The sequence below is a fragment of the Rhineura floridana genome, chromosome 1, assembly GCF_030035675.1.
Source record: "Rhineura floridana isolate rRhiFlo1 chromosome 1, rRhiFlo1.hap2, whole genome shotgun sequence".
Taxonomy (NCBI): Eukaryota; Metazoa; Chordata; class Lepidosauria; order Squamata; family Rhineuridae; genus Rhineura; species Rhineura floridana.
In genome coordinates, this window is record NC_084480.1 from 188,164,767 (window position 1) to 188,191,177 (window position 26,411).

General features: G+C 41.8%; 1 protein-coding gene across 7 annotated transcripts in view; it reads right to left on the minus strand.

Moving 5' to 3' along the window:
* Window positions 1-26,411, minus strand: part of DNAH5 (dynein axonemal heavy chain 5) — a 196,844-nt gene that overhangs the window by 105,320 nt on the left and 65,113 nt on the right. For all 7 annotated transcript variants that reach the window (XM_061589366.1, XM_061589341.1, XM_061589331.1 and 4 more), the window contains 15 exons: window positions 25,451-25,641; window positions 25,263-25,359; window positions 23,136-23,272; window positions 20,681-20,882; window positions 19,984-20,219; window positions 19,108-19,326; window positions 17,257-17,319; window positions 14,176-14,414; window positions 10,425-10,665; window positions 7,856-8,055; window positions 7,615-7,768; window positions 7,221-7,384; window positions 3,380-3,536; window positions 1,454-1,666; window positions 354-578 (listed from right to left, as the gene is read on the minus strand). In XM_061589366.1, the coding sequence (XP_061445350.1) occupies window positions 354-578; window positions 1,454-1,666; window positions 3,380-3,536; window positions 7,221-7,384; window positions 7,615-7,768; window positions 7,856-8,055; window positions 10,425-10,665; window positions 14,176-14,414; window positions 17,257-17,319; window positions 19,108-19,326; window positions 19,984-20,219; window positions 20,681-20,882; window positions 23,136-23,272; window positions 25,263-25,359; window positions 25,451-25,641 (2,738 nt within the window). The remainder of the gene's footprint in view (window positions 1-353; window positions 579-1,453; window positions 1,667-3,379; window positions 3,537-7,220; window positions 7,385-7,614; window positions 7,769-7,855; window positions 8,056-10,424; window positions 10,666-14,175; window positions 14,415-17,256; window positions 17,320-19,107; window positions 19,327-19,983; window positions 20,220-20,680; window positions 20,883-23,135; window positions 23,273-25,262; window positions 25,360-25,450; window positions 25,642-26,411) is intronic.

The window sequence follows — 26,411 nt, forward strand, 5'->3', positions numbered from 1 at the left end:
CGTATTTTCTGCAATGTTGTGTAGAATGTTTTTGACTTTTTTTAATTGTGTTTTTGTAACCAGCCCTGGGACCTCTGGGTGAAGGGCAGGTAATATATCCAATAGGAATAGGAATAGGAAGGAGGAGGAGACAGCAAAGCCCTATATATGAGGACAAAAATCCTGGGGGAAGCTGAAGCAAACACAGAGTAATCGTGAAAAGTCCACCACGACTGGTCATCCAAGACATCCTCAAATAAGATTTTAGAACCTCAGTTATAATATTTATTGATTGCATATAATAAACATACCCTATTAAATATACTTCTCCTTTCCCCCAATGGTTATTTACAACTAATAATAAGTTGTTTTACCAGGTCATCAAATATGTCCCGTTGGTGCACATGAATTGTGATCAGTGTCTCATATTTAATGCGCTCCACAGGACTCAAATCTTTTGTAGTCATGTCTATCAGAATGTTCAAGAGGTCCAGGAAAAACTGGTTAGTTTTCTGCATTATTTTCTTATCGTATTTCACATTCGTCAAAGCTTCTTCAGCATCTCGGGTCCAGATCATTTGAATTCCCAGCAAGCCAACCTTAAGAAGTAATTTTTGAAAACATTTTGTGGTGTTCAAGAGTCAAGCTCTTCAAAAGCCCTTTTTGTTTATCCACCAATGAATAAGATGCTTTCAAAGCAGAAATTCAGCTCATCTATGGACTTTAAAATATCCATGGTTAAAGGGGTGGAGAGTGGACAACAGTATCTCATTCTCCTGTTCTTCCTACTTTGTCCAGCCTTAGTAACTGTTAAAGGCTAAAGTACCTTGGCACCAAATTTAACCATGGTGAATGCTATGCAGATTGCTGTTAAATCAGTACAGTACCTGAAGCTGGCTTCACACCCCAATTCTTTTATGTTGATTTGTATTATTTGTACACCACTTAGAAAAATTTAAAATATTAAGTGGTTTAGAAATACTTTTAAGAAATAAAATAATTCATAGTGTCTTGATCGCTTGGTTTTGTATTTTTAATTGTGACTCAATCATCCCTATGCCAGCTGGAATTGTACCAAAATCCACTCCAAGGATCCAAGAGGGGGCTACGGCTTAAACCCTGAGGCCAGCTAATTCGAGGGAATTTTCCAGGAATGTTTTTTTCCCCTCATTATTCTTTTTATGAATAATATTTATGAATAATTCTCCAAGCTCCTTACCTTAAAAGATAGTGATTTATGAAAGAGGAATTAACTGAGAACTGTTTACTGAGACAGAAACTCCAAAAAGCATATATATTTCTAAGTTTGACACTTGTAAGGCAGAGAATTAATACTGTTTCACACAAATCAAAACCTAGTGTTTGTGTGTATATGTATATGTTTTGGGTATGAAACACAACCTTTGAAAAATTAGAACCATCATCCCATACCTATATTTTAGAAAAAAATATTAAAAAGGAAAAAGAAACTTGCCTGGGCAGGGTAAGAAGAAAGAAATTCAATTAGCTGGAAATCTGCTTCCTGGATGCTTGCAGCTGCCTGTCGAATCACAAGATGCAATGAGGCTTGGGATTCCTTCAAGAGGGAATTGAGCCAAACCTCTACATTACCTTCTGCCATTACAGGTTTTTCCAACTCAATTGTCTCATCCTCTCGGGAGGAAATGGAAAGGATCCGATCATAAACCTGGAAATCATACATAGTGTGTGACAATGTTGCACTGACCCAGGGATAACCAATGTTCTCTCAAGATGTTGCTGGACTCCTATCAGTCCCAACCTGCACAGCTAATGGCCAGGAATGATGATGGGAGTTGTAATTTAACAACATCTAGAAGGCACAACGGTCACGACCCTGCACTGAATTGTTCAATCTTTGTTTAATTTTGTTTAGCTTATTTTATGTTACTATTGCAACTGAGGGGACTCCTTATTTACAGAAGGTTTCCTAGACTAAGCTGTATACTTAACTGGGGACTAGCAGTGTGATAGTATTATTACTACTACTATTACTACTTTATTAATGTGTCACTTTACACTTGAAGTACAATTAAATATTAAAGATATACAATAACAACAAGTGACCACGCTCAACACCCTGCAAATACACATTTTCCATCATAAAACTATCCCCAGCAAGCAGCTAAAAACCACTCAATGAAGCAAACACAGAGAGGCTTCTTCAACGGTTCTCTCACAGCTACGCAATGCCCTTTCCCAGAGCCTCAAACCAAGCCTCACTTTCTATTTCTCAGAATGACCAAGTGGATCTGGGGCATGGTCAACACATCTTTGCGGGAAACTTTAAAAACATCTTCAAAAGCAATTCTAGCACAGACACACATTGGGATAAGGCCCCTACTGAAAAGGCTTGCTGAAAGAGCAAGGTCTTCAATAGGCGCCGAAAATATAACAGAGATAGCACCTGTCTAATATTTCAGGGGAGGGAATTCCAAAGTGTTGGTGCCACAACACCAAAGTTCTCCTTCCTATGTTGGAATTCCCTCCCCTTAAATATTAGACAGGTACTATCTGTGTTGTCTTTTTGGCACCTACTGAAGACCTCCCTCTTTCAACAAGCCTTTTAACTAGAAACCTTTATCCCAGACTGCATCTGTTTTGAAATTGTTATTAAGATGTTTTTAGTGTTCTGTCACATGTTGTTTGCCACCCTGGGCTCCATCTGGGAGGAAAGGTGGGATTTAAATTAAAATAAATAAATAAATATTCAGCCTAGCTTTTGCTGGCAAGGGTTAACTTCATAAACCTTTTAGCAGCTTCATTTTCAAATCCGACAAGTGTTTTAATTACAGGCAAGGAGATTAAGAGAGGGCCAGCCTTCTTACTGTTTGTGATGTACTCTTTAGCTAAGGTTTTTAGAAGATATTTCAGGAGGGGCACAATTGACTAAAATTGGGGAGAGTCAACAAGTGGAGTATACAGGTTTCACTAATGGCCCTATCACATTTCCTCCCATAATTCCTTCCATAATTAGCAGACTAAATGTGATCTTCAGTGTATATGTTTATACTGTATTCACTCCAGGGTTATGGGATGGGAAGAGGAGTGGATAGGAAGTGCCTTGATATCCAAAATTCAATGAAAATATAATATATTCATCAGACTTCCTTGTTTTGTGTTATGTATAACAGTGGCAGCTATGCTCAGTTGAGATGCCAACCCATTTTTCTAACTTAAGCTCAATCAGGGAGCAACAACATAGGTGAGGTGGGTCCCTGGGTTTTGAACAGTGTGAGTACTTTCATTAGGTCCCAAGATGGTTTCCTGCATTTGTGTCACCTGAGGCTGGAGGAGGGGCACGTAAAAAAGATTTGCAGGTGCCCAGAACATCAAACATTCATTACTCTCCTTCTAAGACTAATGTTACAGTTATGCCAACCTTTTCATGGAATTTTACAGTTTTGATGTTATCAAAGACATTTAGCAAGTGGGCCTGTATTGTGTGAGAATCCGAAGCTTGGCCCAGTATTTCCAGGAGAGCAGGGTCTGACACAAAAAAGAAACGGGGAAACGAAAGCCGCTTTTTCTCCAAATACCTGAATTTGAACAAAAACAGAAGAAATGTGCAGATGAGTTTATATAACATGACATTTATAAGCCTAGCCTCATCATAGTCTTTCAGTGATCCAAGTCTTCTCTTGCATGACAGAATGTATCATTAATGACAGACAGTGAGCATCACCCTGCTCCAAGGGGCTGAAAATGCTTTGATGTTACTGCCTGGAATTGCAGAGTATTTGTAACATGAACTAATAAAGGTTGCTTATCTCCAAGACATACTTAATTTAAATGATGAGAAGCTAGCAAGAAAAAACAAGAGTCACTGCTGAATAACTAGTAAATGGACTTAAAGTAGTGGTATTCCTATAACTATTCTTGGTTTCATTTGTTTTTAAAGATTTCAGCATTTACATTTTCCTCAAATATTTTGGATATAAAGAAAACATGAGCCTTTTCACATCATAGTTTAATATTATGTGCACAAGTCCCTCCCCTCTCCTCTGGTGCAGCCATGAGCAGAAGATTGACAGAATACAGAAGAACAAGTTTTGGTGAAGAAAACCCAGCTTGGTTTCCACAATGGTAAGTCCTGCCTAACCTGAGTGAATGGGCGGAAAAATGGCAAATGCAATTCAATATAAACAAGTGTAAAATTATGCATATTGGAGCAAAAAATCTTAATTTCACATATACGCTCATGGGGTCTGAACTGGCGGTGACCGACCAGGAGAGAGACCTCGGGGTTGTAGTGGACAGCACGATGAAAATGTCGACCCAGTGTGCGGCAGCTGTGAAAAAGGCAAATTCCATGCTAGCAATAATTAGGAAAGGTATTGAAAATAAAACAGCCGATATCATAATGCCGTTGTATAAATCTATGGTGCGGCCGCATTTGGAATACTGTGTACAGTTCTGGTCGCCTCATCTCAAAAAGGATATTCTAGAGTTGGAAAAGGTTCAGAAGAGGGCAACCAGAATGATCAAGGGGATGGAGCGCTCCCTTACGAGGAAAGGTTGCAGCATTTGGGGCTTTTTAGTTTAGAGAAAAGGCGGGTCAGAGGAGACATGATAGAAGTGTATAAAATTATGCATGGCATTGAGAAAGTGGATAGAGAAAAGTTCTTCTCCCTCTCTCATAATACTAGAACTCGTGGACATTCAAAGAAGCTGAATGTTGGAAGATTCAGGACAGACAAAAGGAAGTACTTCTTTACTCAGCGCATAGTTAAACTATGGAATTTGCTCCCACAAGATGCGGTAATGGCCACCAGCTTGGATGGCTTTAAAAGAAGATTAGACAAATTCATGGAGGACAGGGCTATCAATGGCTACTAGCCGTGATGGCTGTGCTCTGCCACCCTAGTCAGAGGCAGCACGCTTCTGAAAACCAGTTGCTGGAAGCCTCAGGAGGGGAGAGTGTTCTTGCACTCGGGTCCTGCTTGCGGGCTTCCCCCAGGCACCTGGTTGGCCACTGTGAGAACAGGATGCTGGACTAGATGGGCCACTGGCCTGATCCAGCAGGCTCTTCTTATGTTCTTATGTTCTTATGTTTGAAAACATCAGGAAGCATATGGAAAGGGATGATCCAGTAGACATTGTATACTTAGACTTTCAAAAGACTTTCAATAAGCTCCCTCACCAAAGACTCCTGAATAAGCTTTGCAGTCATGGGATAAGAGAAGAGATCCTCTAATGGATTAGCAACTGGTTAAAGAAGAAAAATCAGATAACAGGAACAAATGGACAGTTCTCCCATTGGAGGGATGTAAGAAGAGGGGGGTCCCCCAAGGATTGGTATTGCTTTTTAACTTGTTGATAAACAAACTGGAGTTGGGGGGAGCAGTGAGGTGGCCAAGTTTGCTAATGACAACAAATTGTCCAAGGTGGTAAGAACTTAAAAGGTTTACAAGAAGCTCCAAAAGGATCTCTTCAACTGGATTAAAACTGCATTAAAATGGCAAATGTGATTCAGTGTAAGCAAGTATAACATGACACACACTGGGGTAATAAAATTCTAATTTCAAATATATGCTTATGTGGTCTCAACTAGAGGTCACTAGCCAGAAATGAGACCCCGGGGTTATAGTGGATAGCTTGATGAAAATGTTGACCCAATGTGTGACAGCTGTGAAAAACATGGATTCAGTGTTAGGAATTGTTAGGAAAGGGATTGAAAATAAAACTGTCAATACCATAATGCCATGAGACCACACTTGCAATACTGTGTACAATTCTGGGCTCTGTGCCGCAAAAAAAACCTCCGAAAAGGGCAGCCATGGGATTGGAATAATTAGTCTGTGAAGAAAGGTTACTCCTTTCCTGGGGCAAGATATAAATTTAATAAATAAATAAATAAAAATTGGGGGCTTTCTAACCCTCTTTTAAAGTCATCCAAGTTGGTGGCCATTTCCAATTTGTGGGAGCAAATTCCATATGCACTATGTGAAGTACTATCTGCTTGGCCACTCTATGAATAAGATGATGGCCTACACAGGCCTTTGGTCTCTTCTTATGTTCTTATTTAGCTATTACTATCAGTTTGGAAGTTTTTGAAAGCTTTGACAATGGCCTTAAAATGGTAGGTTATGGGCACTTCCAGAACTTTGCTTTTTTGCAGATGGGATTCAGTTGCACCCCGGCACATCCAGACTGTACACTTTAAGCGGATTTGATACTCTTGCATGACGCACCCACTCTCCCCCAAACCTTTTTCTTACTTTTTGCAGTAAGCAAAGTGATGGGTTAATTCACCAGAAAGTGTGGGATAACAACTGTTTAACATGGTATCATATAACCTCCCAAATCAGCATGAATGCTCACCAATCAGCTAATGTCACACAATGTGTTCACACATTTGTGCAAACAAATCAGGATAAATGCTCAACAAACGAATAATCTGGAAGCAACTGCTCTCTTCTTTCACAGAGGTTGTTATTAAGGAAAGTTTTCTCTCAGACCCTATATCATTGCCTCAGTGTCCAGTTCTGACCATGATAATATCAAAAACTACAGGCCTGATCTTTTCCAGCCCAGTAAGGAAATGTTAAATTAGACACATTCTTGCACAGAGGTGAGGAACCTTTTTCAACCCAGGTATCACAGCCTCTCATTGGCAATGTCTGGGGGGGGGAGGGAGGGACCCAGTGGTGGATGTGGCCAGAGGCAAAAAGTGGGCACAGCAACAGATGTGACTCTTCCCTTTGTACAGTAGACAACACTGAAGTCATTCATAATTCAGAAGTTTCTACACACACATCTCCATCCAGGCAAGTAAGAACACATTCCATTCCAGCCAGGCAAAAGCACTCTAGAAGGGGATGGAGCAGGGCCAGTGAGGGATAGGGCATGGGAAGAGGTGTGGCTTGGGGTATCTCAAGTGTTGGACAGCCCTGCAGGGCCTCATTTGGCCCCCAGGCCCAAGGAACCCAACACCTGTCCTAGTGGAACGCATGCTATAAGTGGCCATAATTTCTTCATAAGTAAGTAAGTGTACTGCCTTCAAGTCGATTCCGACTTACGGCGACACTATGAATAGGGTTTTCATGAGGCTGAGAGGCAGTGACTGGCCCAAGGTCACCCAGTGAGCTTCATGGCTATGTGGGGATTCGAACCTTGGTCTCCCAGGTCGTAGTCCAACACCTTAACCACTACACCACACTGGCTCTCTGATTTCTTCATAGTGCTATCAAAAAGGATTGTCCAGTACTAAGCAGCCTCACCCTGTAAGAGACTTTTGACAAATCTCCAGCTGATCCAACAAATGGGGCAGGAGCTGTCCCATGGTTTCATCTCCAACACAGCACTGGACCACATTGGGTATTTCATGGGCTCGAGTCATGATCTTCACCCAGGATTTGTCAATGTTTGAGAAACGCTTCGCTTCCTGTTTTAACATACAAACAAAGAAGGCATTTCAAGAAGATTCTATTTCAAGAAGATTATCTTCAACAGTCTGTATGTTTAGCTTCTCATGCTATTCTCTCATGGCCACATGACGATGATCTTCACGTACATGTTCAGGTGTGTGTTAAGCTGCAAGGGGACAATCACTGGAAATACTCAAGTTGCCTTAATGCATCTGCAGATTCCAAAAGACAAAATAAAGGCACCTACCTTTGGAAGTTGTTTGGCAATGTCTCCACCCACAAAGACAGCCTCTAAGTATATCCACAAATTCTGCACTGTCATCCAATTCTCAATGATATCAGTTGTATTTGAGAGGTATTGTACCCACTTTTGTATTTGAGCCTTGAATGGTGTGTTGTACCTGAAGTAATTGTACATGTTTAGTCAGGGCATTAAAAACAATCACATAAATATCTCATTAGAAGGAAAAAGGGATATTGCATTTTACCTATTACTCATGAGGGAGCCCAGAATCATCAGGCTGTCCTCCATGCTTGCAATGGTTTCAGAAGTGCTGTCCCCCCTCAAGAGCAGCTCCCCGCGGGTTTTAAAGTTGGCAAAAGTAAATGTCTTGTTGTCCCACTCTGCAATCACTTGTTTCAGCTTCTGTTCAATTTCCCTCTCTTTCACTGCACTGATGCAGATATCCTATGAAACCAATCACAATTGTTTTACAATGAACTGAACAGCTTCATATCTAGCATGCCATAGCATAACCCAGTGGAACAGGACCCAGAAAGGCTGCACACATCACTTCAGAGAAGGCCCAAAGACCTGAAATTAGTTGTGCAGCTGTTTCCATCTCTTTAATGTGGTCAGCAAAAGACACTATTACTGTTCAGCAATGGAATATTTCATCTGAAAAATGAGATGATACCCCTGCTGAATGACTACCTACGCTATTATGACAGAAGTGGGTGGTTTCACTCTGTATGTGTTGGCAGCATGCAATTAATTTAGGCTTAGCTTCAAGATTAATTGGTGAAATAAACCTATGCTTTCTGAATAATTGAGAACAGCAATGGATAGTGAAATATGTTGCTAGGCAAAAGTTCCTATTGCCACTGCATAGTGACTGAAAAAGAAGGGGGGTTCACACCAACACCTTTAGGCAGCAGCAGGCAGTGGGGTGGAGGCAGGGGATGCCCTGGTCAACACCATGCAAGCTGCATAGTTACTGACTGAATAGCTGTCCCTGGTACAGGCCTGGACTGTTATCATCAGAAAACATGCACTTTCAGGGGGCTGACTGAGGCACACACACCTTGCCGCCGCCACCACTAACTGCCAGTGCTGGGCATGAACTAGTTCAGTTGAACAAAGTTCACTGAACTAGTTCAGTTGAACAAAGTTCACTGAACTAGTTCAAAAATATCTGAACTACTCCTGAAAGTAGTTTCCATAATTGCCAGGAGAACTAAAGGTGAATTAAGTTCATTTTGGGGCAGAGCATTGAACGATTTCTAGTTCATCTTCATGTTCATTCCCCACCTCCTTAGCAAGTGGCCTTGACTCTTGTTTTCACTTTTTTTAAACAAGTAAGTCAATCAGGCATTTATAAAGAAAGCAAGCAACACGTGGAGGCTTATTAGGCAGATATGGAGGTGCTGCCATTGCTAAGGACACTTAGTAATTTAATCACTGTTGCAAAGCAATAAGGAAGAAATGTGAGGCATTTCCTGTATCTTCCCTGCTGAAGAAATTAGCTCTCTTCCAACAGAAACAAAGCAAATGATGTCTTGTGCCTTCAAGCTGTGTGGCAGGCAGAAATTAAACAGGGTAACCCTTTTCTAATATGGAAATACAATTATGGGAAAAGCTTCTCCACTGACATTCTGTCTATCAAACATCTTATTACTTCTGTGTTGCTCCCGATTTACTTTTGGACCCTATACTTTACTACAGCAGCTTGTAAAATTCTGAATGCTGGAAAAAATTGCAGAGGATGAACTTTTTATAAACTAAAAATGTTCATATGGATGAACTCAAACTGAACTAGTTCATTTTGTTAAAGTATGAACTGGAACTAGTTCCTTTTTGGACTGGATTAACTAGAACTAGTTCCTTTTGAAATGAACTTTCCAAGCGCTGGGTACAGTTGCGAATTCTTGATGACTTTTCCACCTTCGCATGGTCCAAACCTCTGATAAGCCTTGGAATAAGACAGGTGCAAGTATTCTTCTAAATGGAACAAAGCAATTTATCTGTCTACCTTCTGGATCAGCTGCATATGCTGATGGGGATGCTAATGTATCCTTTGGGGCTGGGTAAAATGGAAGGTCGAATAGGTAGATTGCCATGGGCCCTGTAGAGAACTCATAGCAAAGCGAGCAGGAGGAGGAGGACTGGGATCCTGAGGAGGGATCTAGCAGGCTGCAGAGAGAGGGGGCTGAGACTGAAGAGGATTTCAGTAGCCTGGTCAGTAACAGCCCCACCCCAGAGTCACCTGTTGTCACTGAAGAGACAGAGCCCACTGTGGAGCCACCCCCCACTGTGCCTTCTGACCCCGCCTGCTCACCCAAGCTGCCTCCATCAGAGCTTCCAAGGGGGAAGGAATCAGAAGCACAGCCAGAGGAGGTGGCTGAACAGAACTTGCATGAACTATCTCCACTGCTGTCACCAAGGACAAGCCAGATGATGCATGGGCATGAACAAGGTGAGCCATCTCCCCAGTTCCTGAGGAGCGCCCATTTGTGAGCCCAGTCCCGATCCGGGAGACAGATCCCACACAAGTAGATCCCACTCTACTTAAAGAGCATGTCAAGTTGCTGCAACAACATCTTTGCTTGAGTAGGCTTGCCTAGCCATGCATTGTGTAGACTTGTGTAATCTGTAAACTCATCTATGGAGTGTTCCAAGCTTAGATTTTGCATTAAACATAATGGAGAAAAACACACCAGTGAGTTCAAGTCTGAGTCTAACAAGTTCAGCCAGGACATAGATCCTATATTTCAATACTGGAGATGTTACATCACCTACTAATGGGCCCATCTCAGTCCTTACAGCATTAAGAATACCTCAATCTCTTCTTTATATTTCAGCAAAGGTGTTTCCATAATGTTTCTTAGTTTGAATGTCTCATTTTCGACATCAAAACTATGATCAGTGAGATCAGTGATACGCTTCCAGTGACGTGCCATCATGGCTTTATTGGACATCAGCTCAAGCAAAGGGCAGCATTCATTGAAGTCGTCAATTGTGTTCTTAAGATCGAGAAATGCTTGCCACTCTTTCAAAGCTCGAGGTAGCTTACGGCACCTAGATGCACACACAACAACAACCCAATATTTTAACATGATTTCAAATATTTTCACAATGCAAACAGAATCCTATGGACTGCTCAGAGAAAAGCCCCACTGAGTTCAACCTCCTCCCAGCCTGCAATCCCGTACACACTTACTTGGAAGTTAGTCCCTTTGAATTCAATGGGACTTCTGAGTACACACATATAGGACTGCAGCCTTAATCACTTCTATAAGCACTTTTAATCATACAATATGCCATACACATTTTTATTTTATCTTCATAGCCCTGTAAGGTAGATTAGTGTATGCGATAGCAATTTGCTTAAGGTCCACCTATTCTGGGTAGACCAGACCAGAATACAGCTTGAATCATACAGATATTAAATGAATAGTGTGGCATTGTATGTAGGACATCCAAATCTCTAGTCAGCTGATTTCTCCGGATGGGGAAGTAAAAACCCAGTCCTATTAAGTGTACCTGTACTGTATTTACTGCAATTATAGATTTAAAAACAAGGAAACAGAATTAAAATTACTGTAACAAAGCAGCAAAAATGCTATATGCAAACAATAATAATAATAATAATAAATAATAAATTTAATTTCTTCGTCGCTTATCTGGCCAATGGCCACTCTAGGCGACTTACAAAATTGTTAAAATACAATTGATAAAATACAGTAATACAATATGAAAACAACACATCTGCAGCAACAATATTAAAACTGGGCAGGAGGCATTTCAGTTATAACAATTAACCCTCCCCGGATACCCCAAAGGCCTGCTGAAAGAGCCAGGTCTTTAAGGCTTTCCGAAACACATTTAGAGAAGAGGCATGCCGGAGATCTTGTGGGAGGGAGTTCCAAAGAGTGGGGGCCGCCACTGAGAATGCCCTGTCTCTTGTACCCGCCAATCTGGCTGTTTTTGTTGGCGGGATTGAGAGAAGGCCCTGTGTGGCCGATCTTGTCGGGCGGCATAATTGGTGGCGTTGAAGGCGCTCCGTGAGATAAACTGGGCCGGAACCGTGTAGGGATTTAAAGGTCAATACCAACACCTTGAATTGGGCTCGGAAAACAACTGGTAGCCAGTGTAGATCGAACAACACTGGTGTGATGTGATCTCGGCGGCGACTATTCGTAAGTAGTCGAGCCGCCGCATTTTGTATCAGTTGTAATTTCCGGACCGTTTTCAAGGGTAACCCCACGTAGAGCGCATTACAGTAGTCCAAACGAGAGGTGACCAGGGCGTGTACCACTAGTGGGAGCTGGTGAACAGGAAGGTAGGGTTGCAGCCTTCGTATGAGGTGTAGTTGGTACCAGGCTGCCCGGCTCACTGCCGAAATCTGAGCCTCCATGGACAGCCTGGAATCAAGCACAACCCCAAGGCTGCGGACCTGGTCCTTTAGGGGTAGACTCACCCCATTGAACTTCAGGTCAATGTTGCCCAACCTTCTCTTGTCCCCCACAAGTAGTACCTCGGTCTTCCCATCCATCCACTCACGGATTCCAGGCACTTGGACAAGGTCTCCACAGCCAACTCTGGTGAAGATTTAAATGAGAGATAGAGCTGAGTGTCATCCGCATATTGATGACACTGCAGCCCAAATCTCCTGATGATTGCCCCCAGCGGCTTCATATAGATGTTAAATAGCATGGGAGAGAGGATAGAGCCCTGTGGCACACCACAATTGAGAGGGTCTGATACCTCCTCCCCCAATGCTACCTGTTGGTACCTGTCAGAGAGAAAGGAATGGAACCACTGTAATACAGTGCCTCCAATTCCCAATCCCTCCAGGCGAAGCAGAAGGATACTGTGGTCGACAGTATCAAAAGCCGCTGAGAGATCGAGGAGGACAAGAAAGGTGGATTCTCCCCTATCTAATGCCCTCCTCAAATCATCTACCAGAGCGACCAAGGCTGTTTCAGTTCCGTGACCAGTCCTGAAACCCGATTGGTATGGATCCAAATAATCCGTTTCATCCAAGTGTGCTGACAACTGGTTGGCCACCACTCGCTCAATGACCTTGCCCAGAAATGGCAGATTCGAAATTGGGCGGAAGTTATCAAATACTTGGGGATCCAAGGAGGGCTTCTTTAAGATGGGCTTTACAATTGCCTCCTTGAAGGCTGATGGCATCACACCCTCTTTCAAGGATGCGTTTACCACCACTTTGATCCCCTCGCCCAATTTCTCTCTGCAGCTCACAAGGAGCCACGAAGGGCAAGGATCAGTAAGACAAGTGGTTGGCTTCACAGATGAAAGCACCTTGTCCACTTCCTCAGAAGGGAGAAGCCGAAACCGATCCCAATTTACCGGCATGCAACTGGCCAACTCTGGTTCATCCACTGTGTCCACGGCGCACGGGATCGAGCTCCGTAAGTGTTCGATTTTATCGGCGAAGTGTTTTGCTAATAAGTCACAGGAGGCCTTTGACTGTTTCAAGGGTTCCTGAGCAACTGGACCGACCAGGCTTCGGACCACCTGGAACAGCCTCCTGGGACAGCACTCCGCAGACGCAATAGAGGCAGCAAAGAAAGCCTTCTTTCCTACCTTTATTGCCACTTGGTAGGCAGCTACTGCTGCTCTAACCTGTGTCCGGACATCTTCGGAGCGGGATTTCCGCCACCGGCGCTCTAGTCGTCTCACCTCCTGTCTCAGACTACGCAACCGCGGTGTATACCATGGTGCTAGAAACCATCTTTTAACCATTTTTCTTCTCCATGATTCAATTCTTATTTGTAAAATGGACACAAAAGTCTGCAGTGTATTAGGGGCCATTCTGAGTGCTTCCAAACAAGGCTTGATATTGTGAATGGGTTATTCAGATATAACAAACAGGTTTCTGGCAACTGGATTTTTATAAAACATCACATTTTTCCCAGAACCAGTTAATCAAGAATAAATGGGGTGGAGTGGGGATGGAGACTAGTATTTTGATGTTAATGATGCCGTCTGGACATTTCCAAAAAAAAAAAACCTTGCATGCATGCAGAGCATCCCTTATCTATAGCAGAGAAGGGGAACCTGTGACCCTTCTGATATTGTTAGATTCCAACGCCCATCAGCCCCACTCACATTGCCAATGGTCAAGGAAGATGGGAGTCCAACATGTGGAGAGCAACAGATTCCCACCCCTGATCTATAAAAAGAAAAGTTTAGGGCTCTGTAAACCTTCCCTTAAAAAAAGGTCCCATAATCAATTTCTCTATTTGTACACAAGGAACATTTACTTCTCACATAAAGAAAAAATCACAAAACCTTTACAATTATCAAAAGTGCCAAAAACTTAATCAAGGAGCAACACCTCAAAAGATGAAAATGAAATCAGCGAAAGATTCTGCCTGGCAACACAGATACTAAAGAGGATTATGTTAAAAAAACAGTTAAATGAGGCTAAATGTTCCTTCCATTGCTCTTGCAAAGGTCTGCTTTAAACGCCTAAACATTAGCACCAAATTTGAAGGCATAAATACATGCCCCACACTTACTGCTAAATACTGATTGAACAACCTCATGTTTTCTCACCTGTTCTGAAACTCAAGGAGTTCATTATTGATCTTCTCAATATTCACTTCTGACCAGAGGATATCATAATAGCCATTTACAGTTTCAATAACACTGTTGTACAGGCTATAAAGCTTTTGCAACAAGTTCAGCTGCTTCTTTATCTCAAGGAGCTGAGGGTACTGAGTAACCGTCAAACCAAAAAGCTCTTCGCCCCCAGTGTAGGTGATGTATTTCCGATACAGGTTGTCAAATCGATTCTGGAATTTAAAACGAAAAATGAGCATATGGCGCTTGAAATCACAAGAAATAAAATGAATATATTTCAAATAGATCACTGATCTAAAATCAGAATAGTCAGTAGCAAGAGATGTAAAACCATAAAATTGACTGGGGAAGGGCCATAGCTCAGTGGTGGGGCGTCTGTTTTGCAAGCAGAAGATCTCAGGTTCAACCCCTGGCAACTCCAGGTACAGCTGAGAAAGATTCAGAAACCCTGGAGATCCTCTGCCAGTCAGTGTACTGTAAACAATACCGAGCTAGATGGACCATTGGTTTGACTTGGTATAAGGCAGCTTCTTACGCTCATATGAATTTATCACTTGTTCTCCTTCTCTGCTCTAGAAAGCCCTCTAAATTTCAAAGTACATGCTAGTTTTCAGACTCACTTAAAAACAAGGCAAGGACCTCTGAAAACTGTAATACTGACTTGGATTGAAACCATCATGAGCAGAAGCAGAAAGTGTATTAGAGTAGTCCTGTGACACACTGTACAAGAACTTGATGGAAAACTTCTCACAGTGCAGAGCCACAGGGTATCAGGAGACTTGTAATGGTATGAAAAGCATGGGCTGCTCCCACACTGTGGAATAGCTATGCTTTAGTCACTCACTTTAAATAGGCCATCTGCATGATATCACATGCAAAACACCCTCTCCTTCATGTGTTCCCCATTCAGCTTCCAAACATTTTCAGAGTTCAGAAAACCCAACTTTCTTCCATCACAATGGAGCAGCTGCACAATCTCCCCAGATGTAGATGAGGCATCATGCTTTTGGGGTTGATAATGGCGTGTATAGATTGCTTTACCCATTTCCTTCTCTTTGGTCAGTCCCTCCTCTCTGGGAACCAACTCTATAACCCTTCCTTCCACCACTCCCCCGCCCCCAAAAAGTGCAACTTTGGTGGGGGCACCAATTATGATTGGGACTGTGGCAAGAGGGAAGGGAGTGATAAATCCTTTCCCTTCATGTGCCATGATCCCAATCAATATCACACACACAAGCATTTGTGGTTGGAGAAAGGGGGACTGCCTACCACCTTGCCTGGATGTAGAATGTAATTTAGAGTCCAGAGATGTGGAGGTAGAATTACTATTTCCTATGCAGCTTAAAATGGAACAGCAACAATGGATTTCTGCCACGATCATCCTCATCTGGAATAACCCAATTTGGTGAATACAGAAGATGCCATATGTGGTCCATAAACAGGTCTTCAAAAGAGCTTCTGCAGCATATTGCAAAAAAGCGTGCATAAGACTTGCAAAAAACAGAAGCACTCTGGCCTGGATAGTCAATATTGTAATGCTCTTATTATACAGCCATGAGAGTGGCTGTATACTATAGCCAGCGGGGATTTTTCACATTCCGCAATGTTAAATTGAAAATACCCCCCTTCCCATTCTGATGCTTCCCATAAACTCATTTCAAAACAAAACCTTACAAAACGTATAGTCCTGAACTCAGAAATGCTTGCTTAACCCTATAAATTTTCATGGCAATACACAAAACAGTCAGAGAGAATAGAGAGTTCAAATCTAAAAAGAGAGAGAGAAAAACAGACACCTTTTGGACTTTTTTCTGACAGAGTTCTCATAATCTGTTGAAATTCATTAAAAATCAGCCATGTTCACAGAGTACCTGTAATCCTGATACTGACCTTGCCCCATACACTGACCTTCATCTTCTGCAGTTTAAAAAATGCCTGGCTGATTTTTAATTAATTTAAGAAATTTTGGCTTGAACTCAATGATAATGTTGGGCATGCTCTGTGTTCTAAAAGCCAGACTCACAGCTGCTAGGCTACACAGGAAGTGGATTGGACTGTGAAAGACCAACCTAAATTGTGTTTGCATTTTGACCAATTTGTAGGGCAGTACAATATCTCAGAGAGGAGGTCAGGTGTCCTGCTCCCCTGGTGCATTCACTATAGCTGCCCAATTTCCCTGCTTTTTAAAGTTTGATAGAAATATCTGTGGGCTATAGGTACGTTCTTAAACAAGTTTTTTTGCCTATTAGTGAATACAAACCTATGGTTTGGCCAGACTTGAAATAAGATGTACAGTTTTAATTGCCTTATCTCAAAAAAGTTATTGTAGAGCTAGAAAAGGTGCAGAAAAGTGTAACCAAAATGACCCTCCCTAAGATCCCTAAGTTTGGGGTTTCTCCATTTAGGAAAAACATGAGAGATAATGATAACATTATGTATGGTGTGGAGAAAGAGAAGTTTTACTCCCTCTCTCATAACACTAGAACTTGTGGGCATTCAGCAACAATGATTGGCAGGGGATTCAAGATAGACAAAGAAAGTTCTTCTTCACACAGTACATAATACTTTTATGGAATTTGCTACCACAAGATGGTGAGAGCCACTAATCTAAAGGTGATTAGAATAATTTATGGAGAACAAGGCTATCCATGGCTACCAGTCATACTTCCACATTCACAGTTGGTATATTTCTGAATACCAATCGCTAATGAGAATCCGTGGGATAGCAGCTATTGTCTTCATGCCCTGCTTCTTTCCCAGAGGCAACTGTCGGCCGCTGTGGGAAACAGGATGCTGGACTAATAGGCCTTTCATCTGATCCAGCAGGACTCTTCTTGTGATCGGGGTTGGGGGTGGATCATTCTTCTCACACAGTGTGTTCCCACTAGGTCAAAAACCACCCTTCCTTAAGCAGAAGATCACATTCCTACCCACAGAAGGGCACCTTTTTTTAATGACACATCTAGAGTGATGTTGTAGTATTCTATTACCCTATGACTCATATAGTTTCACTAAAGTTTTACAAATAATGAAGCAAAAAGGTAGGAAGAATACCTGGAACATGATAAGCCTGTCACTAGCTTCCTGGGGTTCAAGACCAGTCACCATGGGACCATTCTGGAAGAGAAAGAGAAGAATGAAATATCACATTAATAAAAGTCCCATAAATTTGTATAGTCTTTCTCAAAAATATAGCATCCTTGGTTTTAAGAACTTCCATTCTGTCATCCCCATCATGGCTACATCATGAAAGTTTTAAACATTTTTAAAGGTTTATATAATCTATAGTGCTGCTCAAAGATTATTAGATTTATTTTCCTTGGCACATGTAGACAACAACTTCAAGAGCTCCCAGCTTTGACAGTGGAGTGGATGATCAAGAGTGTGTGAATTACCCTAGGAAAATATATCTTTCCCCCAGGCACCCTCCTGCATTTACTATAGGGGACCAGTGACATGAATTAAGTTCTTGCCATGTGGCAACCTGTTCAGAATGGAGCATTCAGTGTTTGTGTACTCCAGTGACTTGTTGAGTTCACACTGGCAAACACAGTCACAGAGATTTGGTTCACTCTTGCAGTGATGCTTTATATGAGGAAATGAGTCATTACAAATTGAACTCTACAACTAGAATTTTCACATCACCCAATGTCACTTCTAAAATAAGGCTTTGTAACAGAATTAGTTCACTTTTTAAGCTATAAGTCACCAAGTGTACAGTAACCAGGTATAAAATATATTATGTGCATGCATATGTGAACCAATCCTTATCTTAGATCAGGAGTGGAAAGCCTACAGCCTTCCAGATATTGCTGGGCTACAATTCCCATCATGCCTGATCAATGGCCAACATCTAGATGACTGCAGGTTCCCCATCTCCATCCGCATCATATACATTTAAAGCACTATTATCCACTTAAACAGTTATGGTTATGTTTTTAAATTGCTTTTTAAAAATGTGTTTTTAAATTTGTATATTTGTTTTTAATGTTTTTAATTGTTGTAAACCACCCAGACAGCTTTGGCTATGGGGCAGTATACAAATGCAATAAATAAATAAATGGTTTTCCCCAAAGAATCCTGAGAACTGTAGTTTCTTAAGAGAGCTGAGAGCTGCTAGGAGACCCCTATTCCATTCACAGTGCTATAATTTCCATAATTATTTAACAATTAATCCCTCTTCCCAGGGAATTGTAGCTCTCAGCTCCCTTAACAAACTACTATTTCCAGGATTCTTTGTGGAGAAGCCATGACTGTGTAAAGTAGTATGATACTGCTTTAAATGTATGGTGCAGATGTAGCCTTAGAGCTATCTAGCTATGTTAACCCTTCCCAAAGGCTTAAGAAAGGTCATAGTCATATTGAATGTATCTCCATGACTCTGGAATATCTTCCCTATGAGAAGACTTCCAGCTGTTTTTGTCAGCTGATGCAGGCCTTTCAAGATGATGTTGTTTGTTTATGGGACTGTTTGTGTGTGTGTGTGTACGTGTGTGCGCGCGCATGTGTGTTGTTTCATTGCGAACTAGCTTTTGATAAGAATGGAAAGGCAGGTTATACAATGTAAATGCATGCATTCATGCATTACAAGACCACTTTGCAACCAATTAAGGGAGACATCAAAAGACCACAAGAACCTGGCCATCATCCCTTGCCACCTTTTTGACTGTAGTCTAGCCATTCACTTTTCATAATCCAACTCCTCAATGGAATTTGGGCCATCATCACTCACAGCTTGCTCTGTATCGAAAAAGCAGCCTGAGTTGATTCTTCAAGACTGATGTATTCAATTAAAAGATACCTTCAGGGTTTAACACTTGACGTCTTTTCAGGCAACTGCCCAAAATATATCCATACATTACAAATAAAACAATTATATTATTCTAGTATACTATAGTCCTGTACCTTGTCATAATCCAAGTAATACTGATGACAGTCTTCAACAAATATCTCCACTGTGCTTATTAGCTCCCTTCTGAACGTGGGTTGCAATGCTACTAATTCATTCTGCACTTCATTCGCTTGAACCAGTAGTTTCTCCCAGGTATAACGCAGCGTGTCCACCTTTTCCATCTCTTCTTTTGCCACCAGTAACTCATACTTGTGTAACATTGCATAGGACTCCTGCCAAGACAAAAGATTGTTATCTATGATCATCAAAAAGTCTACACATAGCTATGTGCATAATGAAATATTCCTTTGGGAGCTCAAGATCAAAAAAGCACCAGGTGGTCCTGCTAAAGATGAAAGGAGCAGGGCTGGTACCAGGTAACTTGTAAATCACAGTTGACCACAATGACTTCAAGCAATCCTTGCAATAGATCCTACACTATTAGTTGAAGTGATAATGAGCATTATCACAAACATACAATAAAAGATGAAGCCATGAAGAAATATACAAAATATGTAATTTGTTTGTAAAAGGAGGGAGAGCACTGAAACATGGAAATCTCATTTGTTCTGCGCAATACAAAGAAACCCATAACTTTGCAACTACACCACTAGACACCAGGTATGGGAAGAGAAATTTGGTTCAATTTGCATTTAAATTTCAAATTGATTTTTATGTAACATTTTATTGTTGCTTTGATGTTCTTAGCTGCCTTGAATTTCCACTAGAAGGCAGGATATTAAATTGAATGAACAAGTATTTGATAAAATCAATAAAAGAGCAGAGCAGACTGCGACAGAACCTCATTTATGTGGCTGGATGGGGAAACAGACACAATTCAGTGTCAGAGATCACAGCAGGAAATGGGTGCAGGTTTCATTTCCAGTTACCTCAATTGGTCCCACTTGGAAGTCTATGGGGATCTGTTGCTCTCGGATCTCTTTTAAGGAAGCCATAGCTATTCTTATATCATCCAGGTCTTTAATCTGACGGTTCAGTTTCTTGCTGATTTCCTCTACAAAGGTGAAGATGTTTTCCATCTCTGTTCTGTAAGTCTTGTTACAATGACGTCCAAATGCAATCATCCAAGCCTTGGTTTCTGTTGTTAGGGCCAACTTTAGATCCGCTGGGGAACAAAATGCAAATTGTGACAGCTAGTTAAAGAAGCAGTGCCACACCCCTTCTTGAATCCACTCCTCCTCCTTTTTCCCATTCAGTGGAGTTGGTGACAAGGGACAAAATGGCTTTTATAATATAATTAATTAGAACCAACAAATAGAGCAAAAGGAGAGAGATTTGAAGCACAAATCCTATATATGGCTTTTCTGATGCAAGTCCCATTGGGTTCAATGGGATTTACTCTCAGAGAAGTGTATAGAGGATTGTCTTTTCTGATGCGAGTCCCATTAGGTTAGAATCATAGAATCGTAGAGTTGGAAGGGGCCTATAAGGCCATTGAGTTCAATGAGATTTACTCTCAGGTAAGTGTGTAGAGGATTGTAACCTTGATGTTGTTTTAGAGCAGCATTCTCAGACTGGGAGGAACTAGCATGAATTTGATGATAATTGAATATTAAATTACTGTACCAGTAAACAGTGCAACAGTTCCCACGCATATGTATTCAGGCTCAGAGTTAATTTCAAGTTCCAAGTCTCTGTAATATAGAATTTGGGATTCAAATTCAGAGAGCAAAGAGCTTCCTTTGATGAAGTTTTCAATGGTTTCCTCTTTCTCCCTCTGCCAGATGTGATGATAACATTTGAAGCGTTCCAAGGCTGCAAGCACTTCCTGAAACATTGACAAGTCACAAAAGTAAGGTGATTGTCTACAGCTACTCCCATGGCAATATTTTACCACGTACTTAAACTAGCAAGAATGTTCAGGAAATGTTACGATCAGGGCCCCTTAGAATGAAAACAAACCCAAACAGGTAAGTTGCTAATTTAAAAAGAAGTCTGGTTTTAGGGCTGCTTCACACCTGATGCAACACCAAACATAGCTGGGAGCCATGAACAAATCATATACCTATGTTCTTATCATGTCTTGTGTGCTTATCATGACACACAGAGGAAGAAACACATGTGTGATCTGTATCAACAATTTTAGGGTTAACAATCTCGTACATGTACACTGTGTGTGATAATGTGGAAAGGGTTCCTGAAGGCAAAAAGGATTGACCAGATTGCAATATTGCATTATTCATTCAAGTAGAATAGCACGAGAGTTGGGAGCTCGGCCAAGGCAACCTCCACAATCATAAGAATTCCAGTGTGTACTATACGTACAAATCATGGAAGCTGAAAGAGATTCAAGCCACAGTTCCCAAATATTCAAACAGACCAGCATTATGAGCCAAGAAAAGGGCTCCATGAACCACCTGAACCAGTTCTTTCTTATATATTCCAAAAATATCATGATTTCTTTCCAGCCTATATGTACAAACCATGTAATCTTGAACAACTTATCAGCAACAACACTGTTCCCTGCAAAATGGTGGAATCAGATGCCATCATATCCTAGTGTTACAATGTGGGTTTGGTTGGCTGAAAATGGAAGGGACCCAGAATATGTTGGAATAGGCAAATATTGCATGTTCACCTTAGGGGATATTTGGGGAAATATCCCATGTACCTTTTCACCATGATTTTTTTTTTTTAATAATAATATTTTATTTATTGGTCGCCTATCTGTCCAGGTTAGTGGACACTCTAGGCGACTTACAATAACAAAAAGCTATACATAATATACATATACAAAAACAAACCACAGTCCTAAACAATTTAAAACCAATTTCCAATTAAAACATCATAAAATTAATCCTCCTTATTCCCACAAAAAAAAAAAAAGCAGCACACAACAAACGAACAAAAAAACAAACAAACACCCAGGCCACCCCAGCCAGCCGGCTTATGTATCCCTCCAAAGAGGGACAGGTGGTAGCAATCAGTCCCAGCTGGCTGGGTACCTGGGGCCTGGTCCTGCAGGATGCAGGTCTGCCAGGCAGAAGTCCCACAGGGAAGGGTGGTGGAGGTGGTGATCCCACAGCAGCAGCAACAGCAGCAGACTCTCCTTCCCTGGGCGGCGATGTTCTCTTCCTGCAGGCCCTGGGTCTCCCAGGCCACCCCAGCCAGCCGGCTTATGTATCCCTCCAAAGAGGGACAGGTGGTAGCAATCAGTCCCAGCTGGGACTTCCTTATGGGTGGGGTTAGTTACCTGATTTCCTCCTTCCTTTGTCCTGGAGATTCTTTGAATATTCTCCATTGCTGATCTATTCACCACTGGGAGAGGCTGCATGGCGCATGGCTCTCTGCTGAGAGCATCAATACTAAAGACTAAGATGGACTGAGACTATTTTTCTTTCACCTAAGCTAGAGCCTATGTTTCTGAACATATGAAGAGGTCGTGAGTAAACGTTCTTTGTCTTTTACCTAAGAAGATTGTGTCTGTTGTTATTTGTATAGAGAAAGGTGTGGACTGGTTTATCTCACTCTGCTGCTTGTTTTTATCTCTGCTATGAAATACGACCCCCAAACTTAGTTCCTATTTCAGCTTGGTATATTTTAAAATACTGAACAGAATACTCATTCCAATCCCTGTCTGGTACACTCCAGAAAAGGCCTTCAGACATGCATTGAGACAAAGCCACTAAGACACCCATTTGTTGGGTGTTTTCCTTCACATTATAAGGAAAGTAACAAAGCCAAAAGCAATAGCCCAAGAGGTTTATCCTTCTTCACCAAGATGGTTTTTACATTTGGGGGACAATGGAATACTGCTAGTACAGAAGACTGACAGGGTCAGACCTGGTCCTGCAATAGCTGTAGTCCACCACCTAACAATGCGTTGCAACTTCTTCTTGATTCAACAACCCCCTTTTTTTCTATTGACCTCTGTCAGTTCCTACAGCCAAGACTTCCTCCTTGCTCTTTCCTCTACATCCCTTGCCTGTGACCACACTTTTTCTCTACCTAATTTGGACACTCCTGTTCACCAGCCTTTCCACTAAAGGTAAGTAAGGTTCCTTCTCTATGCTTTGCTTACCCTTTTGGTGGAATTGATAGCTGTACTAAGAACAGACATCAGCTTAATTATTTCCTTATTCTCTGAAATGCTTTTGTAGTAGTTCTTGTTTTGGACAGGAGAAGGCAAGATCAGAGAGGCCGTATCTGAAGCAGAGTCTTCCAGGGGGGAAACCAAGACAAAGAATTAGAAGCATCACATTAACAATAAGGCCTCAGAGAGTTAAAAAAAAAGTCTTTGTTACATTTTGTGGTTTGATGTGCCCATCTAAACAACTCAAGCACAGCCTAAAATTCCATGTTTATAGCTGTATAGTGCATTGATGTAAAGTTAAATAATAGGCTCTAAATTCATCATATTGCTTCCTTGAGAGCATTTTGAGCTTCTGCAGGTGATTTGTTTATTACAAATGTAAGTTGGTATAGCACAGTGGGGAGGACAGCCTGGCTGGGAGTCCAGAGTCTGTGAGTTCAAATCCCCGCTCGTGTCTCCTGGGTGTCAAGGGTCAGCTAAAGATCACCCCCACAGTGAATGGTTCAGGGGTTATGTGCCCTGCCACCAGTGCAGCCGTGGGCAAGCTGCATAGTCCCAAGGAGCCCAGTTGCCCCCCAGCTGGCACTTGAGGACAAGGAAGGGGCTGGCTTGTGCAGCTGTGGCAAGTGAGCAGGCCCTAGCCAGCTAGGGAGGACTAGCCTCAGAGGGAGGCAATGGTAAACCCCCTCTGAATACCGCTTACCATGAAAACCCTATGCATAGGGTAGCCATAAGTTGGGATCGACTTGAAGGCAGTCCATTTCCATTTCATACCAAACAAGATCTCTGAGCATTTTTTGTTTACATGCTGCAATATGTGGTGGCAAGCTACACCTCTAATCAAGCTTTGAGTGGCTCCGTATATTACAGAATATGGCCAAAAAAGCACATGGGCACTGGCACATCTGCTTTCAAGGATGTGTTAGCATGCAAAACTATCATTTGACACACACTTCAGCATGCTTGCAGGAGTCCGCTCATCTATTCCTCCAAAAATTATCTAGAACCCTTGTAAACTTTACTTGCTTAGGGGTCCTGAGTTATAATGAATATTCCTAAAGCTTTTTTTTTTTTTTTAAGTACAGATCTTTCCAAATATGATCACATCCACACCATACATTTAAAGAACATGGCTTTCCCCAAAGAATCCTAGTAACTGTAGTTTGTTAAGAATGCTGAGAATTGTAGATCCGTGAGGAGTGAACTGCAGGTCCCAGGACTCTGGGAGGGGGGGCAATGTGCTTTAAAGGTGCTTTAAACGTATGGTGTGGATGTGAACTGTATCTAACAAACAATAAAGACAGAATCATACATTATTGCGCATATGACTCTTTTTAAATCACCCACATTTAGAAGGGAGTTCCTTCTCATTTACCATACTACCTCTACAGGTTAGGTGGCTAACCTGTGACTCTGCAGAAGTTGCTAAACTACAACTCCCATCATCCCTGATCATTGACTATGCGGGCTCAAGCTGATGGAAGTTGTGTCTTGGCAATAGCTGGAAGGCCACAAGTTTGCCATCTATACCTTCCTTGGAATTCCAAAATAGGCACAGGAGGGTTCGACTACATTCCCTCATTAGGAGGGTAAGTTAATGTGTGGATTGGGTCTATACCAGACAGTCAGTACACCTCTTAAATGTGTACATGGAATATGCTGAGAGCGAGTCAGGGTGCTTAGCACTAAGAGGTCCTAATGACAGCTTTAAAGGATACTCTCGTGCATGAAAAAAGGATTTATGCTGCAGTCCTAACCAGATCTATTCAGAGATAAATCCCATTGAATTTAATGGGGCTTACTCCCAGGGAAGTGGGATAGGGTTGCAATCTCTCCTCTTCCTATATGTCTTCCCTATCCTTGCTTGGTACTCTTGCTCAGTCTATCCTCTGAACTACTATGATGCTCAGGCTTGCATATCAGACTCATAAAGGAATGAGACATGGTCTTGCCCACACTCTTAGATGCATTACAAATGGTCAAACGTTTAATACATTTACCTAGTGACTGATTGCTACATCTGCAATATCTTGCTACATAGCAGTAAAAGACATTACTTTTAAATCTTAACAAAGGCAGGGTTTGTACATAAATACTGAAGAGTCAACGTATTACCTGGGATGTTTCCAACTTCAGTTTCTCGCAGTTCGTTCTCAGAATCACTGTCTCCATCACGTTTCAAAGCAGCTATTTTCCTTTCTAACATCTTTTTCTGCACAGAAATAATTAAAAAAAAAAATCTGTGTATCTGAACATGAATCTAAGTTACCAGGAAAGCTCTCAGAGACACACAAACAGCATACCTTTGATAATCTCTCTTTACTCCACTGGCCAACTCCTTTCATGACACTGACAATACAGTCCACAGCCTTGTTGAGTGTTTGCTGTACTTCGTCAAGTGCTGGCATCATTGCAAAATTTGGAATAGAAAGGATAACACTAGCTTTAAAGACGGGCTGGGCGCTCTGTTTCTGCTTGGAGGCACTCTCGTTTTCTAAAAAGAATTGCAAAACACACAAATCCTTATTAATCCATAATTGACTGATAAAGAAAAATAACATTCTTATCTTCATGAACCATGAATTAATGGTTCATATTATATTTGACTGAGCTTTAGTTCTGGATGACCTTGGCTTTGACTTGTGACGCTACAAAAGTCTAGAGGTGTCCATGGTCATGGCGGTGCGAAATGAAAAATAATCATTCCTAGTAAATCTTGATACGGCATAACACAAAAGGAACCTTAAACACATTATGTCCTTGTACACCACCTAGCTCATGCTAGCCATGCAGTCCAGAAGAGGGAAGGAAGGACCAGCATAACAATCTGACATGCAACCACTGGACATTAGATGTGCGGTGCAATCATACTCAACACCCCCCAAATCCTCTGTGGAATAAACTACTGATGTGCACTGGATCTGGCCAATCCCAGATCCTGAACCAAATCGGGCCAGGTTGACCTGGGATTTAGCCGCATCAGGTTGACGCATCCACAGATGGGATCAGGTCCACCAGAAATGATCAAGGGCTGTCAAAAGGGGGGGGAGGCTGGTGTCAAAGAGAGGGGAGAGAACAAGATATGCAGGTAGGCTCCATGACTGTGCAAGGTCCCCAAACTGGCATTCCAGCTGACCTGACCCAGATCAGGTCTCACACCGATTTAAAGGCCTTGCAGAGTCATGCGGTCGGGGTGGGCAGAAAGGAGACGTGTGCTTCCTTCTCTCCCTCCTCCAAATGGCCACATATGGCATGGTTTAGTCA